The sequence below is a fragment of the Adiantum capillus-veneris genome, chromosome 30, assembly GCF_014529385.1.
Source record: "Adiantum capillus-veneris isolate H3 chromosome 30, ASM1452938v2, whole genome shotgun sequence".
NCBI classification, from domain to species: Eukaryota; Viridiplantae; Streptophyta; class Polypodiopsida; order Polypodiales; family Pteridaceae; genus Adiantum; species Adiantum capillus-veneris.
The window spans coordinates 66,525,967-66,541,330 of NC_140960.1; the positions used below are offsets into that span (position 1 = coordinate 66,525,967).

The 15,364-nt window shown below is 43.2% G+C and overlaps 1 protein-coding gene across 2 annotated transcripts in view; it reads left to right on the forward strand.

The window, feature by feature from the left end:
- The window catches only part of HAF01 (HAC13 protein (HAC13)), a 180,134-nt gene extending 165,342 nt beyond the window's left edge, over nucleotides 1-14,792 (forward strand). For both annotated transcript variants that reach the window (XM_086507642.1, XM_086507643.1), the window contains exons 15-20: nucleotides 54-531; nucleotides 609-817; nucleotides 1,060-1,179; nucleotides 1,398-1,466; nucleotides 1,600-2,754; nucleotides 13,792-14,792. In XM_086507642.1, coding sequence (XP_086363768.1) covers nucleotides 54-531; nucleotides 609-817; nucleotides 1,060-1,179; nucleotides 1,398-1,466; nucleotides 1,600-2,754; nucleotides 13,792-14,211 — 2,451 coding nt within the window. In that variant the 3' untranslated portion in view covers nucleotides 14,212-14,792. The remainder of the gene's footprint in view (nucleotides 1-53; nucleotides 532-608; nucleotides 818-1,059; nucleotides 1,180-1,397; nucleotides 1,467-1,599; nucleotides 2,755-13,791) is intronic.
- The last annotated feature ends 572 nt before the right edge of the window (nucleotides 14,793-15,364 follow it).

Genomic DNA, 15,364 nt, shown 5'->3' on the forward strand with positions numbered 1-15,364 from the left:
AAATAAATGACATGGATTTCAAACCAAGGAGTATAATAGCTCGATTCTTGCAGGTTCTGCTGAAATTCAATGTTCCTGAGAGCCAAATTGAAAAACTTACGCGTTGGCACCGCATTGCACTTGTGAGAAAACTTTCAAGTGAGCAGGCTGCTTCAGGGGTGAAACTAGGTGCTTCTGCTCTTAATAAGTTTGCACGTGGGCAGCGCATGTCATTTCTTCAGGTGCAACAACAGACTCGAGAGAAGTGCCAAGAAATATGGGATCGCCAAGTTCAAAGCTTATCTGCAGTTCTTGAAGAGAATTCTGAAAGTGAAGGGGAAGCAAACGAAGATTTAGATTCATTTGCTGGTGATCTTGAAAATCTTTTAGAAGCGGAAGAAGGGGAGGCTGACGAAGTGGCAAGCACAAAAGCAAAGAAAGAGGGAATCAGAGGACCTGGTGCTCGAAGACGAGCATTGGAAGCTCAGCGAGAAGAGGATATTGAAGATGAAGAGGCTGAAGCAGCAGAACTTCGACGAATGCTTATGGAAGGTGTGTCAGCTCTCCAGGTTGTTCATATGTCAAGATAAATTTCCTGCTCTTTATGCATGTCACAATGTCTGTAACAGACGATGAAGCTGAGGATGGGAAGAAGAAAAAGAAGACTCTGGCCACTGAAAAGGTGCTCGAGGAAAGTCTGCAGGATCAGGACAAGGCTGCACCAGAGGCAAAAAAGTCTAATATTAGAAAGAAAAAGATTATCAAACGCATCATACGTACAAAGAAACCAGATGGTACATACACCTCCAAAGAGATCCTTATAACAGATCCGAAGGAGGTCGGTTTTCTCATTTTGAAAATATCATTTGCAAGGGTAGATTTGGAGATTATTTTTTTACTGTGGCAGAATTGGCGGCTCAGAAATCCCTAATCCCTGTAGTAATAATGAAGAGTCAATACATTTTTTCCATGTGTGTGTGTGTGTGTTGTGCGTGCGTCTTTCGCATAAGCCTGTGGAGCATACACACTTCTTGTCGTTTCAGCTTAATCAACTTTTGAAATGCTTGGTTTGTATAAAAGGTGGCACAGTATTTGGCTAGAAAGAACGCTGGAGAAAATGGCATTCTCTCGAAAGAGAAAAAAGTGCCTTTTCTGTCAAAGAAGTCAAAGCAGACTGGTTTCGTGAGAGAAGGACAGAAGGTAAACAACTGTTCCTCTAATAACAGTCAAATGAAAATCTGCGTCGTAATATCATAACAATAAAGTGTCCCCTTGACAATCATATGCATATGCTAACGTAAAGCCCAGACACAATATTCTAACCATCTTTAGAAGCAATTCTTGTAGTCTCTCATGTTAGGCACCTTTGAATGCTTGTTTTTTTTGAATCAGATTGATATAATATATTATGTTTGCAGTTGAAAAAGACAATGAAAGGTGAAGGTGGTAGAGATGGTGTGCAACTGGTCTGTGGTGCTTGTAAGCAGGTAATTGGCTATATCAGAATGATTTAACTGCTTTGATGTAAAGCTCTTTGTTGAAGTTGCACGTAATAACTTGTTCTCTACCCTGGTTATACCGCATAATTTGCTCTAGCGAACTTAGATTGTACTTTTGCAGGTGGGCCATATGCGAACGAATAAGAAGGTGTGCCCCATGTATGCAGAGGAAGCCAGGGCAAGCATCTCGAAAGTTGAAAGCACTGAGCCTATTGAGACCCCTGTTAGACAAGGCATCAAGATTACATTGAAAAGCGCAGGCGGTACAGTACAAGATAAAGAGCAGTTGTCTCACCCCTCAGGTACTTCTGCTCCATTGAAGATTCCTTCGTTAAAGATAAGGCTCCCCATTGCTGGGGTTGTAGATGTTGCAGCTGGAAGCACAAGCAAAGTTGTGGAAAGTTCTGCACTACCTATTGAAGATGCATCTACAGCAGATGCACCAAAAAGGCTTGAGGACAGTTCAAGGATTATTAAAAAAATAAAGGTCCAGAAAAGACCAAGTGGAATGCGTGATCATAATGAACAAATGGATGCCAGAAGTAATTTTAACAGTGGGGCAATAATGCAGGAAGAAAAGCTGGAAACTGCAAAGACCATGTTTATGAGGCTCCCAGGGGCTCCTACGGAAGGGCAGGCTAGTCATCAAGAAGAGGAACTGCCTTCTGCTCCCTTGTCTGAGCAAGACACATTGCAAAAAGAGATGATTGAAGAATCAAGAAGGCGACAGGAAAAGAAAAGACTGAAAGAAGAAAAAGAGAGACGAAAAGCCAGAGAAAAGGAGGAAAAAAGACAGAGGAGGATAGAAGAAGAAGCAGAAAAGGAGAGGCTGATGATTGAGAGACAGAGGGACTTGGAAGAGCAGGCAGATGCTCAAAGACGCATGCTCGAGAAGAGAAAGGAGGAAGAATGGCAAGAGTTTTTAAGGAGGGAGAGGAAAAAGGAAGAAAAGAGGAGAGAAGAGATTAGACAGCAGGAATATCTGAGGCAGCAAGAACAGGCAGCAAGAGAATTTCAACTGCAGGAAGCAAGAGAACTTCAACTGCAGGCAGCTAGAGAGCAGCAGCAGCAGTTGGCCAGACAACTTTTAGAAAGAGAGAGAATGCAGGCAAGAAAAGAAAAAATGTTTATACCGAGTAAAAGAGCTCCAGCAAGAGACCGGAGATCTACAGAGTATGAGAGAGGTATTGGCACTAAAAGGCGAGGTATAGAGATGGATGATGAAGATGACGCTTTTGAGAGCTCCCAACAGCCCAAAAGACGGAAAGGTGGAGAGGTAAACTGCATTAACACTTGGTCTAGGTTTTCCATACACCTTGTTATTTATTTGTTTCTTTGAGAGCTTTCAGTCTCTCCATCATTCATTTTTGATATAGTGTGTTATATGTAAATGCTCCCTGCTAAGACATATGCAAAATTGCAGCATATCGTGGAAGCTTACATATGAAAAGTTCACCAGTAGTGCTAAAGAAGATGTTTGTCTTTGGTGAATTGTCTTTGGTGAAGGTCATGCTCTGGAATTGTGCTCTTGGTTACAATTTTCATGTATGAAAGAAAGTACACAGGTAGTTGCTGACCAGGTTTTTTAAGGAATAATGGATGTGGTAATTTAAGTCAGGGCCCAAGGGGACATTCTCCTTGGGAGGATAAAAATGACTTGCTTAATATAGAAAGAACAATTGGGCAGAATGACTTGAATAGCAAGGAAGAAATAGTGAGCATATCAAGGCTTCGCTTGAGGGGTTAAAACAACACCATCCCAACATTGTTTTTGTTTCAACTGTCTATTAACTAGTGGCTAGCAGTGGAACTATCTGTAAAACAAGGAATGCAGATAAGACAGAACAAACAGAGGAAGAAAAATAACACCTATTCATGCTGTGTAAACAACCCTCGCTCATAGGCAATGAGAGAGAACACCTAATCATGTTGTGCAAATTCTCTCATCCAAAAGTAATGAGAGATGAAATCCCTTGAGGTGGCGCACAAGAATTGTTTACACCAGTGTTCCTTGCAGGGTTAAGTCTAATTTTTTTCACAATTACTTGTCAATGAAAACAGGATATAGTCAGATTAGATGCCTTCTCTGCTTAGGATTCTTGAATTGCCCCCTATGTCCTGCTCACCTCCTTATTTGCCCTTTATGATGGAAAGATAGCGGTAGAAGAAAGTCTCAATGTAATTATATCATGTTTAGAGTAAGTTAGCTTGTCCACATGCACATAGGGTTAGATGTGCACGTTACATTCTTGGAGCCTTCCTAGAGCAAGAGGACTTGTAGTCGGAGGCATTTCAGGACCGAACCAAAGTGCCCTTGGAGTATCCTGCTATGTATTGGACGCCATCTAATGCCATCATACTAATTGGAGGGGACAATACCAGTCGTATTAAAAGTCCTGTACGCCAATGGACGACAACCTTGGCTGTGAGACTAAGAGCCACGGCCAAGGCACGACACCTCGATGCTGAGGCTCCCAACGATCATAGTTTTTCCATACAGGAACCATAGGGAAATTACATACAGATATGGAAATATGGAAATACATAAATATATTGTTCAAATCCCAGAAATTTCATACCTCAGTGTGACATTAAATGTTTCGGGGTTTCGAGGTTTCTGAAACGTTTCGTTTCGGAGCTCAGAGAAAGCGAAAAACAAGTTTCGTTTTACAGTATGTACCTATAATTATACATTGAATATACATACAAATTCACCTGTCAAGACATGTGAAATACCAAGATCTAGATGTGAGACTTGAGTCACAAGTGAACAAGGTAAGAGCTGAAATTGAAATACCTAGCCAAGCCAAAACCATGATAAATTACAACAGCAAAACAAATAACAATGTCTAAACTCATGTACTCATAACAAGAATCATGACTAAAATCCCACCAGCAGTTCCTAATACATGATTTGAATCTTGAGTCCTGACCAAAAGACCAATAATACATGTCACGTGACACACATCCAACCCTATGTGTCCGTGGACAACAAGCTACAACATGACCAGGGTTCAGTCAGTCAAGTTAGTCTAGAATAAGAAGTGATCTGGCACTTTTGTGAGTCTGTTCGGCAGACCGTGCATGACCAGTCACTTAGATTAGATGCATATCCTCCGGCTGCACACAGCATGATCATTAGCATTCCCATCAAAATCTATTAGGGGAATTTTCGAGTTCATTAAGCCTATTTTTCCTATTTTTGACAATTTTTACTTATTTATTAAGTGACTTTTGTTGGGATTAGGTAGGGCAATTTTGCTAAGATAATATATAAGCAAACCAGAGCTAGCACTTTCTGGCAGAAGAGGCAACAAGAGCACCTTGCTCAACAGGCAACTTTTCAGCAAGACCAACCCCCGCGACAATTCTAGCATTTTCAGCATTGCAGAAGGCCTAGCGTTTTTGCATCAGATCAGCCAGCGTTTTTGCACTTGCAGTTTCACGGCGACAGTAGACAGCAGATCAGCCCTGGCATTAGCAGATTCCCCCACAACAGCAGATCATTCCTAGCATTAGCAGATTTCCACCGCAAAACCCCAAATCAGCCTAGCGTTTTTGGATCAGCCAGAGGACCTAGCGTTTTTGCAGATCGTCGCGACAGAAGCAGCAGTAGCACCAGCGTTTTCAGTTTTCAGTAGTCAGACTCCACAGAAGAACCCCTGAACCTCGCAGATCTCACCTTCCCGCAGCAGATCCTCGCCGCACGGTCAAATCCCGCGAAGTTTGCAGATTCAGCCCGGAAAACGCAGATTTCAGCATCTGTGTTTTCAGCGCGTCGTCGCCGCATCGTCGCCATCGACATCGTCATCAACATAGAGTCAGAATTCAGCAAATAAGATTTGCAGATTTCAGCCCTTAGCATTTTCAGATTTCAGCCCGTCTCGTCGTCGACATCGTCGGCAAGTCCAAGCATTGTAGAGATTTGTGCAATCATAAGGAGACCGCTCTCGCCATAGAGAGTGGGGCCTTCGGAGGAGGGTTTGACAACATTCTGGTGTCATATTCTCTTCTCTCTCTATCTCTCAGTCTGATGCACTTCCATTCACAGTGTCCATTCACTTTGTTTGTGTCCATTGCACTCTCTCACTAAAGGAACGGAAGGCTCTCCCTTCCTAAGTAAAAGGAACCTTGAGCACATTTCGGAGCACTCATCTTGAGCAAAGTTCAACATTCATTCCGCCGCACCTTACATGGTATCAGAGCTTTGGCAGTGTTATGTATCACTCAAGGAAAGAACCACAAGAACCACATAATTTTTTTTGTTTGTTGCGGTCACACGTAACCCAAGTCCTCTTGGGCGTGTCGATTCCTAGTCGTGTTTTAGACGAGTGACAGGAAACCCAAGAAAGAAGGGCTTGTCCAGCCTCCCCTTGTGCCTCTTTTCACTCATTGAGAGCGGACCGTGCACTTAGCGGCCGGCCAATCGACGTGAGGTGGGAAAAAGCAACCTTGCTTTGAGCGCAAGGCCGCCGAGGGGTGCGCCCGCGGAAAAGAGCAGAACTCGGGTGAAGAGAAGATACTTCTCTAACACAGATTGCAAGCGAAAGAAGAACCTCAAGAACTCAAGACCCCCAAGAACCCAAGTTCCTCGTGAACTTAAGAACCCAAGACCACAAGAACCCACGACTTCAATGGATGGTCATGACCCGAAGCGGAATGGATACTTCGCTCGGAGGTGGTGAGCATGGGAGTAGCGAAGAAGAATTGTCTACAACAGGAGGTTTTTTTGACCCTCCCCCTTCCCCATCTACGCCAAGGATTGCACGAGATCCTACGGAGGCTTAGTGCAAGACGATGATGGACATGATGACAACGTGGCACGAAGCAAGAATGGCAGCCATGGAGCGTGAGCACAAGCAATTATGCTTGGAAGCCAAAGAATTTGATCGCAAGTACGCAGAAAGAAAAACAGAATTGGATCGCAAGAACGTTGTTCATTCTTCCTCTCTCATTTCTAATGTGCAGGCGAAGATTGAAGGGATTCGGAAAAAGGAGACTTTCTTAGTCTCTTCTTCTCCCAAGCATGACACAGGATTTGCATGATGATTTGAATGACAAGCATGATGATTTGCATGATGATCAAGATGTGATTTCGCACAAGCAGGATGATTTGCATGAAGATGATGTGATTGTTCACAAAGATGATATGTTAGTTGATACTTTTTCTAGTGAAGCTAACCTCATTGCAGATTCGATCGATCACGAAGAACCGATCTTGGCTCTTGAGCCTAGGTCCAAAGAACCCCCTCAAAAAGAACCGATCTTGGCTCTCGAGCTTAGGTCCAAAGAACCCCACAGGAAGTATTATGTGTACGAATGATTAGTCAGCACGCATTGTTCGAGTGTTTCATTCGTGATGCTTTCCTGTATTTTAATCAGCGTCTTTATGTGATCCCTTTCCAAAGGCATGTCATATTGTACGATGAGCACGATTCACTCATGAATGAGCATGGATGTATGCAGATTTCTCATGAGAAGCTGAAAAGTATGCATTCAAGGAAGTCACATTTCATGTCTCTTCCTTGGCACGACCCAGTTGTAGAAAGAGCACAAGAAAGTATGAGCACCAAGCATGGGCATTTCCGTTGTGAATTGCCACACTTGATTGCTTTAGATCAGCAAGACAAGATTCGATCTCATTGTTTACGTGTGTGTGCTGAACGGTTTGGCACTCCGTCTATTTGTTCATCTACATTGCATGCACAGTCTTTGAGGAATGGGTATGTTCATGTTTTTGTGTTGGAAGTGGTTTCAGGAATTTTCAGCTTCAGAGATTCTTGAAGAAGGTAGCCCCATGACTCTAGGCGTAGTTGAAGCATTAAAGGAGTCTCAGAATACTTTGTCGCTTTCGGCACGGCCCAAAGAAGCAAGCGTTGCAGACCTTTATGAAGTTCAAGTACGGCACGACCCACACATCAGAGTGGGCCGGCGGAGAGTCCTTTCCAGGATTCCGGATACTATTGGCGATCTCCCTCGACGCCATACAGTTCAGTACCAGTACCTCACTTTGAAAAGGAGGGGATGTCACGTGACACATCCAACCTTATATGTCTGTGGACAAGCTACAACATGACTAGGATTCAGTCAGTCAAGTCAGTCTAGAATAGAAAGTGATCTGGCAGTTTTGTGAGTGTTCGCAGACCGTGCATGACTAGTCACTTAGATTAGATGCATATCCTCCGGCTGCACACAGCATGATCATCAGCATTCCCATCAAAATCCATCAGGGGAATTTTCAAGTGCATTTTTCCTATTTTTGACATTTTTCACTTATTTATTAAGTGACTTTTGTTGGGACTAGGTAGGGAAATTTTGCTAAGATAATATATAAGCAAACCAGAGGTAGCACTTTCTAGTAGAAGAGGCAGCAGGAGCACCTTGCTCAACAGGCAACTTTTCAGCAAGACCAACCCCCGCGACAACTCTAGCGTTTTCAGCATTGCAGAAGGCCTAGTGTTTTTGCATCAGATCAGCCAGCGTTTTTGCACTTGCAGATTCACGGCGACAGTAGACAGCAGATCAGCCCTAGCGTTAGCAGATTCCCCCACAACAACAGATCATTCCTAGCATTAGCAGATTTCCACTACAAAACCCCAAATCAGCCTAGCGTTTTTGGATCAACCAGAGACCTAGCGTTTTTGCAGACCGTCGCGACATAAGCAGCAGTAGCACTAGCGTTTTCAGTTTTCAGCAGTCAGACTCCACAATAGAACCCCCTAACCTGGTAGATCTCACCTTCCCGCAGCAGATCCTCGCCGCATGGTCAGATCCCGCGAAGTTTGCAGATTCAGCCCGGAAAATGCAGATTTCAGCATCTGCGTTTTCAGCCCGTCGTCGTTGCATCGTCGCCATCGACATCGTCATCGAAATAGAGTCAGAAGTCAGCAGATAAAGATGTGCAGATTTCAGCCCTTAGCATTTTCAGATTTCAGCCCGTCTCGTCATCGTCCTCATCGTCGTTGACATTGTCGGCGAGTCCAAGCATTGTAGAGATTTATGCAATCATAAGTAGACCGCTCTTGCCATGGAGAGTGGGGCCTTCGGAGGAGGGTTTGACAACATTCTGGTGTCGTATTCTCTTCTCTCTCTATCTCTCAGTCTCATGCACTTCCATTCACAGTGTCCATTCACTTTGTTTGTGTCCATTGCACTCTCTCACTAAAGGAACGGAAGGCTCTCCCTTCCGTAAGTAAAAGGAACCTTGAGCACAATTCGGAGCACTCATCTTGAGCAAAGTTCAACATTCATTCTGCTACACTTTACAATACATGAGCTTAGTTTTGGCCATACTACATTAAGTGTCCAAATATCAATAAGAAACTAGCCAGAGTCCTCCTCATAAGGCTTTGCAATGGGTTTAAAAATCGTAAAACACCCATTTTGGGTCATCAGATCAAAAGGGGAGAATAAAAAAAACATCGTCTCATTTTGCCTGTTTCGCCGATACGTTTCGGGCGTTTCGCCGTTTCGGAGTTTCGGAGAGCCGAAACGCGTTTTTATGTCACACTACTCACATAGCATGAGTAGCTTGAATTCAAGGAAGAACTTGCTACCATCACCTGAAACAAAAAATAACTCAATTTACAAACCTTGAGAATCCAGTCACTTATTAACCAATCAAAATCTACAAATATCCAACATCCAAACCCTATAAACACGTTTGGAGTTTGAATCCCGATGCATAATTGTGCACACTAGACATTGACACTCGGAGTGCTCTAAGCCTAAAGAAGTCAGGACAAATACTAAAAGCTGTCACTTGCAGTCTGAAGGTATAGAACAAAATGAAAAAGTCTAGAAATAGCCCAAGACAAATTAAGCCAAAGCATGGTCTAGATTCTAGTCCATGGTATGAGTGAGCAAGCCGCAAACCTTGAGTGTGAGGAAAACATTAGCGAATTCAGCCTCATAGAGACTAGGTTGTATGAAAGCGGTTGGCACTTCAAGGATGGGAGGTACAGATCTTCGTGAACCTCAAACCACATTTGAACTTTAGAAAACACTTGCAAACAGACAAGAGACGTAGCTCCCCTCTAAGATGTGTCGCCCCCTAAGGTAAAGGTCCTTGATGGTGTTTTTTTTATTGTAGTGATGCTGCTAATGTTCAATGTGCTCTAGCTCGGAGAGTCTTACCCAAACTATCCTAAGCTATGATTAGCACTTAGGCCACACTCGAACAGTTCTCGGTTGTTCAAAGCGACACTTGAAAGCAGTCTCAAGAAACAGCGGAATGCTTTTAAAAGGTGTCACGTCAGCATCTCCCATATAGTGCCCCATGCCATCAGCCATCCGTGCAGCCACTGTGCACTACCACGACATCAGTTTATGACATAGTTACGTACTAAATAGTGGTCGATGGGAAGTAGTAGGAAGTGAGCAAAACATTAGAGTCGAGATTTGAGTCCTCGACAATACCAAGTTGAAAGAGCGAGCTGTTGTCATAGCTTCCCAGTTCTGAGTCCTCATTGTGATCAGAGGTTTGTAACCCAAGCTTCTCACCAAACTCAAAAGCCTCGGTGGCTACCAAGCATGATGTTACAACATGGCTGGAGGATGGCTCGCCCTCTGTAAGGGGCGCATCAAAACAAAACAGGCCCCAAAGCGTTATTCCTTTTTCCGTGTTGAGCATCTTTATTGTGACCTCCATTCTCTCATATGCTCTCTCTTTAATCATGGAGATGCACCTCAAGTTTGTGTAAGCTTCTCCATGTGAGAAGAGAGAAGTTTATTTCTTCTTTTCTCTTAAGTGGATTTGGTGAGTTTGAGAGTTGGAGGCTCATGGAGTAGCTTCTCATTTTGAGGAGGCAAAATCTCCATTCTGGTTTCTTTCTACATCCTCCTTGATTACTAAGGCTAATTTGGATGAGTAAGGGTTTTGTCACCTCCTTCCCAGAGCGTCCGCATGAGCATTGTTTGTGCTGCGAGAGACTGTTTCAGTTTGTTACATACAGACCCTGATGTTATTTTCTTTATTGTGAGGGGGTATTTTCAGATTTTTCCTCCATCAATACCGTCACACCAAAGGTTTCTCTTGCTCAGGACTCACAAAGAGGTGTGATCTACTCCTCACAATGCCACTAGATATGTGCAATGTTTTGGTAGCTCCTTCATTGAGACAGAGATGCTGGTTGTAGTCACAGGCATTAATTCTGCTTCTTGCTGGGGTGATGCTGGTCTCATCCAGCAGTTGTTCTTAGACTTTTGGGGTGTACTTTGCGGTCCTTTGCTGCATGGCTTGCAGCATGTTTTTGATCTTGGACCGATGCCTGGGATGTACTTTGCTGTCCTTTGTTGCATGGTTTTAGCAGGTTCAGTTAGTGTTAGTAGCTTAACTACCTAGATTTGTGAGCCTTATATAAGGAGGCCATGCAGATCGGTACTCATACCTCACCTTAAGCAGGAGGGGATGTCACGTCCACATGGCTCCGTGTGCCACGTGGACATGCTTCATCAACTTCCAAGGCCAATTTTCCCCTTATTCTTAGATAGGAGTGTCTAGAATCCTAGGAGGATTAGTAATGACAATTTTGTGAACCTGTTTGCAGGACCTGACTAGGTTTTTCAGTTTTGGAACCCTCTTGCATAAATGGTTTGTACACGCGTATTGACAGATGTTATTACACTACGGTGAGCATCTGACATGACGTGCATATAGTTCTAGGTTAGATCAATCCAACTATCCATTCCCTACGTCGATTGCATTCCTAGGTGGGCAGATGTGTGACAGTTTCACCCAGAAACTGACCCCTGGTCAAACTATTCAATAATTCATGATTTGTTTTGTTGGGTTTGATGGACAATTTGCCTACCTAAGCCTAAGGAGATTTGTAAGTCAAAATTCTTGCCTAGAAAGGAGCCCTTGAGCCTAGCGTTTCCTATCAGATTGGGCTAGCGCTAGCATGAGCAGCAATGCACATTGGCGTTTTACTCCAGATCAGCCTGCATTTTCAGCAGCAGCTTTCAGCCTCAGCGTTTTGGAGAGCCATCGCTAGGTCAGCCCTAGCGCTGCCCTCCCCAGCAGATCAGCCCTAGCATTTTCAATTTTCAGCCCTTCCCTTGCGGGATCGGCTCGGATCTGCGATTGCTAGCCATCCTCATTGCGGTCCGGTATCACAGCAACCCATCGAGCCTCCCTCGGCCATTCCCTCGTCATCATCGAGTGCTCCCATTGCTGTCCATCATCGGCATCATCGAGATCCACCTACACATTGGAAAGCAACGACAAAAAAACGCTCATGTTTTTGCGAGAGAACACCTCTAGAGGGAGAGAGAGTTGAGGCGGGGTCATTTGTCGCGTGAGTAGTCCTCTATGCAAGGCTCTGCAGATGAAAATTGTGGTGACTGCTCACTGTTGCAGAGAATGCCTGCAAAAATTAGGCGTTGGAATATACTTAAGAAGAGCGAACCCATTTTTGCCGACTTGCTGGGTTTTTTTTCCAACCAAAAAAAATGATCACACAATACGGATCCGTACGGTACGGACATACCATATCGTACGGATCTATATGTAGTTTGATACTGGACAGATGCCTGATTGTTCATGTTTCCAATGATTTTTGTGATTTTTGTGAAAAGCGATGCAACATTGACAAGGTGTTCACTTTGTTACAAGGCCGTGAAGTGTGTCATATAGTCAAGAAAACCTCCAGCTATTCTCGTCCTTGATTATGCTAAGGCTTACAATCATGTGCGTCAGGGCTTCGTGTAGTATATTGTGCAAAGGATGGGAGTATTGATACAAGTGCTGTCACATTGAGTGGTTTTGTTGGCAGACGGTTTGTGCTATCAAGATGTGGGTTCAGTTGTCCCTTAGTTCCCTATTTGTTCTTGTCTTTTGCCGGCAAGGCCAGATTCCTTGGAGGATGAGGATGAGCAGGATTTGTTGGATCAGCAGTATGCAGATGACACGTTGGTATGCAGCTTGTTTTTGTGGATATTCTTGATGCTTTGCATGCCGCCTTCACCCTGTTCTGTTGGGCTGGTGGAGCTCTCATCAATTGGCAGAAGTCCTTCGGAATTTTAATGGCTGTAGATGAGGCATAGAATTGGGGGGACTGGCCTGTCATCAGACTTGTTGATACTCGGGCTTTCAGATTGGTGTTGATTGCATTTTCATTTTGGTTATCCTGTATTTGTAAGGTTCACATTTGTGCACTAATCCAGACCATATGGGAATGTACATAAGTTAGTCCTTCGCTCAACCGGGTGCTTCATGGTGCATTGTTTTGCTGGTTGCCTCACTGGAGAGTCCTTTCTCAGTTTAAGTTTTGTGTCAAGAATTCTCTATGCAGGGTTTTATAAACTAAACATTGACCCTATTTTTAGCAGGTCAAAATCTACAATTGAGGCATCATACGCTTAGTTATGTTGTGCTCTATCCATAGCAACTTACGGTTTCTCCTACACCTAAGTCTCAAGTTACAACATGAAACAGATTGTAGAGAGTGACGAACAAACAAAGTATTGAAACACAGCGAGAGACTTGCATCAATGCGTAGAGATAATGATCTATTTGTGTAACTGGTCCACAAAGTCTCATGATTGCTACTTGTTACCTCTCTGCACAAAAATGCTCCAAGAGTGTTCTTAATACAAAGTTATTGGCATTACCATGGGGCCTGAATTCTAAATATTGGATAGAATCTTTTTTTGTTTGGCTTTCCAAAACAGGCCTTAGAGAGAAGACAGTTAGGTGTGCATTTGAAATCTTATTATTTCCCATACCGATTGGACATATGTTTTCATGTGAAGCATTGAAATATTCTTTGTTTTTAGTTTGGTGTGTATTGATATTGCTATGTTGGTGCTCATAGATCTATGTTGCATGGTCCATTGTGGCAACCCACTAACATTGGCGCCATTGCTAGGGAGCGATTCTCGGTTGGTTGAGTGAGCTACACTTATGGTAAGAGTAGCCAAACGATGGGTTTGGTACACGAGAGAAGCTTGAAGTAAGGGATTCTTGCTGTCTCTATTATTTAGGAGTTTGTTTAATGTCTCTTAGTGGTTTTGGGTTGGAAATATCCATGTCCATTGAGCTGGCAATCATGTGCTTCCAAATTGTCCTTGCAAATCTGTATACGCTTGAAATTTTAACCTTGTTTTAGTTTTCAAGTTCTTTTTGTTTGAGTAGGGGAGGTAGGCACAAATTCATCAATTCCAATTGACTTGACTTCCTTTTCATTTTATTCTTCAGAATGCCAATGTGAACCTTCACCTTGTTTTAATGCGAACAAATAATTCATGTTTTTCTCTACGTGTACTTCTGAAAAGATGCTTGATCCTTACCTACTGTGTCTTTTGTTAACAGGTACTACTTGCCAACATTCTTGAAGGGGTTGTTGACCAATTGAGGAATGCCAGAGATATTTCTTTCTTGTTTCTTAAACCAGTAACAAAAAAGGATGCACCGGATTACCTGGATATAATAAGGCATCCCATGGATCTATCAACAATAAGGGAAAAGGCACGCAAATTGACTTACAAGAGCCGTGCCCATTTCCGGAGAGATGTTTTTCAGATAGCTGAAAATGCTCACATTTATAATGACATGCGAAACCCTCAAATTCCTCCTTTAGCTGATAGCCTTCTTTCGCTTTGTGATCGCCTACTGAGGGAGAAGGCTAGAGATTTAGCAGAGGCAGAGTCAACAATAGAGCACATTGGAGAAGAAAGCTCTCATACAGTTTCTTCCAGGGGTACAAATCGGAGAACGTTGCGGCAATATTGACTTTTATTCTTATTATTATTGTTTTAAATCCTATGTTTCTCAAGAGCATCTGCTGTAAAAATGTTGCATGAGAATCGGGTGAAAACTTAAGCTGATAGGAAAGGACTCCTGTCTTCAAAGGATGGGACAAATACAAAGATAGATAACCCAAGACAGAATTGCGGAAATCTATGGAGAAGTCCTTAAGTCCGCGCCCCAAAAACCCTCAACCCCAACCCCCAAATAAAGGCGCACGCTTGTGCCTTCAAAAGAAAAATACAGGGGAATAGAAAATATAACCTTGTGTATACATCCCATTCATAGCCCACCATATGGCCTCTGGTGAGGCTGGATGCTGAGCACTTTCTTGTACATATCCTTCTCAATGTTTGAGTATATGTAGAAGATGGGTCATCTCAAGAAACACTCCATTCTCTTAGATTTGCAGCAAGCGTTGCACAAATTGTTTTCCAAGAGCACCAATTTTTGTAAGTGCTCACACTTGTAGTATGGTAGCAACAAGCTCCTCCTTGTAACAATCTTCATACACCATTTGGCATCAAATTTGAAATGAAATGAAAATGAACTGAATATTGTCATCTGGTTGGGTATTGTCGCAAGCGTTTCAACGTCTCTCATCGTGTTTATTTTCAGCGCTTTTGTCTTATTTTTTTGAGTACCGAATGTTATCTCTCATATTGACCTCTGAAGACATTTGTCCTCTGGATACCCATAGGATATATATATGTATATTGTTCTGTATCATAGACTGACTTTACCTATAGAAGGCGTTTATAAAGAGCGCTCTCTCTCTCTCTCTCTCTCTCTCTCTCTCTCTCTCTCTCTCAGCTCGGCCCACACTCATTCGACCACTACCGGCACTCCAGATGGCCACGATTGAGGAGAGGAGCCATACTCTCTCGATATCCAAAGTGTAGATGAGTATGGATTCTAGTAGTAGTATCTAGTTCTTTTGTAGCCATACATGGTATTAGATTCACCATCTTGTAACAGATTGGTCTCATAGGTCATTTTGGCCTTTTGAAGACGTTAATGCAACATTTCATTTCATTTCATTTCACTAGATATGACTCAACTACAGCTAGAGGAGCAGCCATCACTGTAGAGCTTGGCCCACACTCATTCGACCACTACCGGCACTCATCGAACGAGC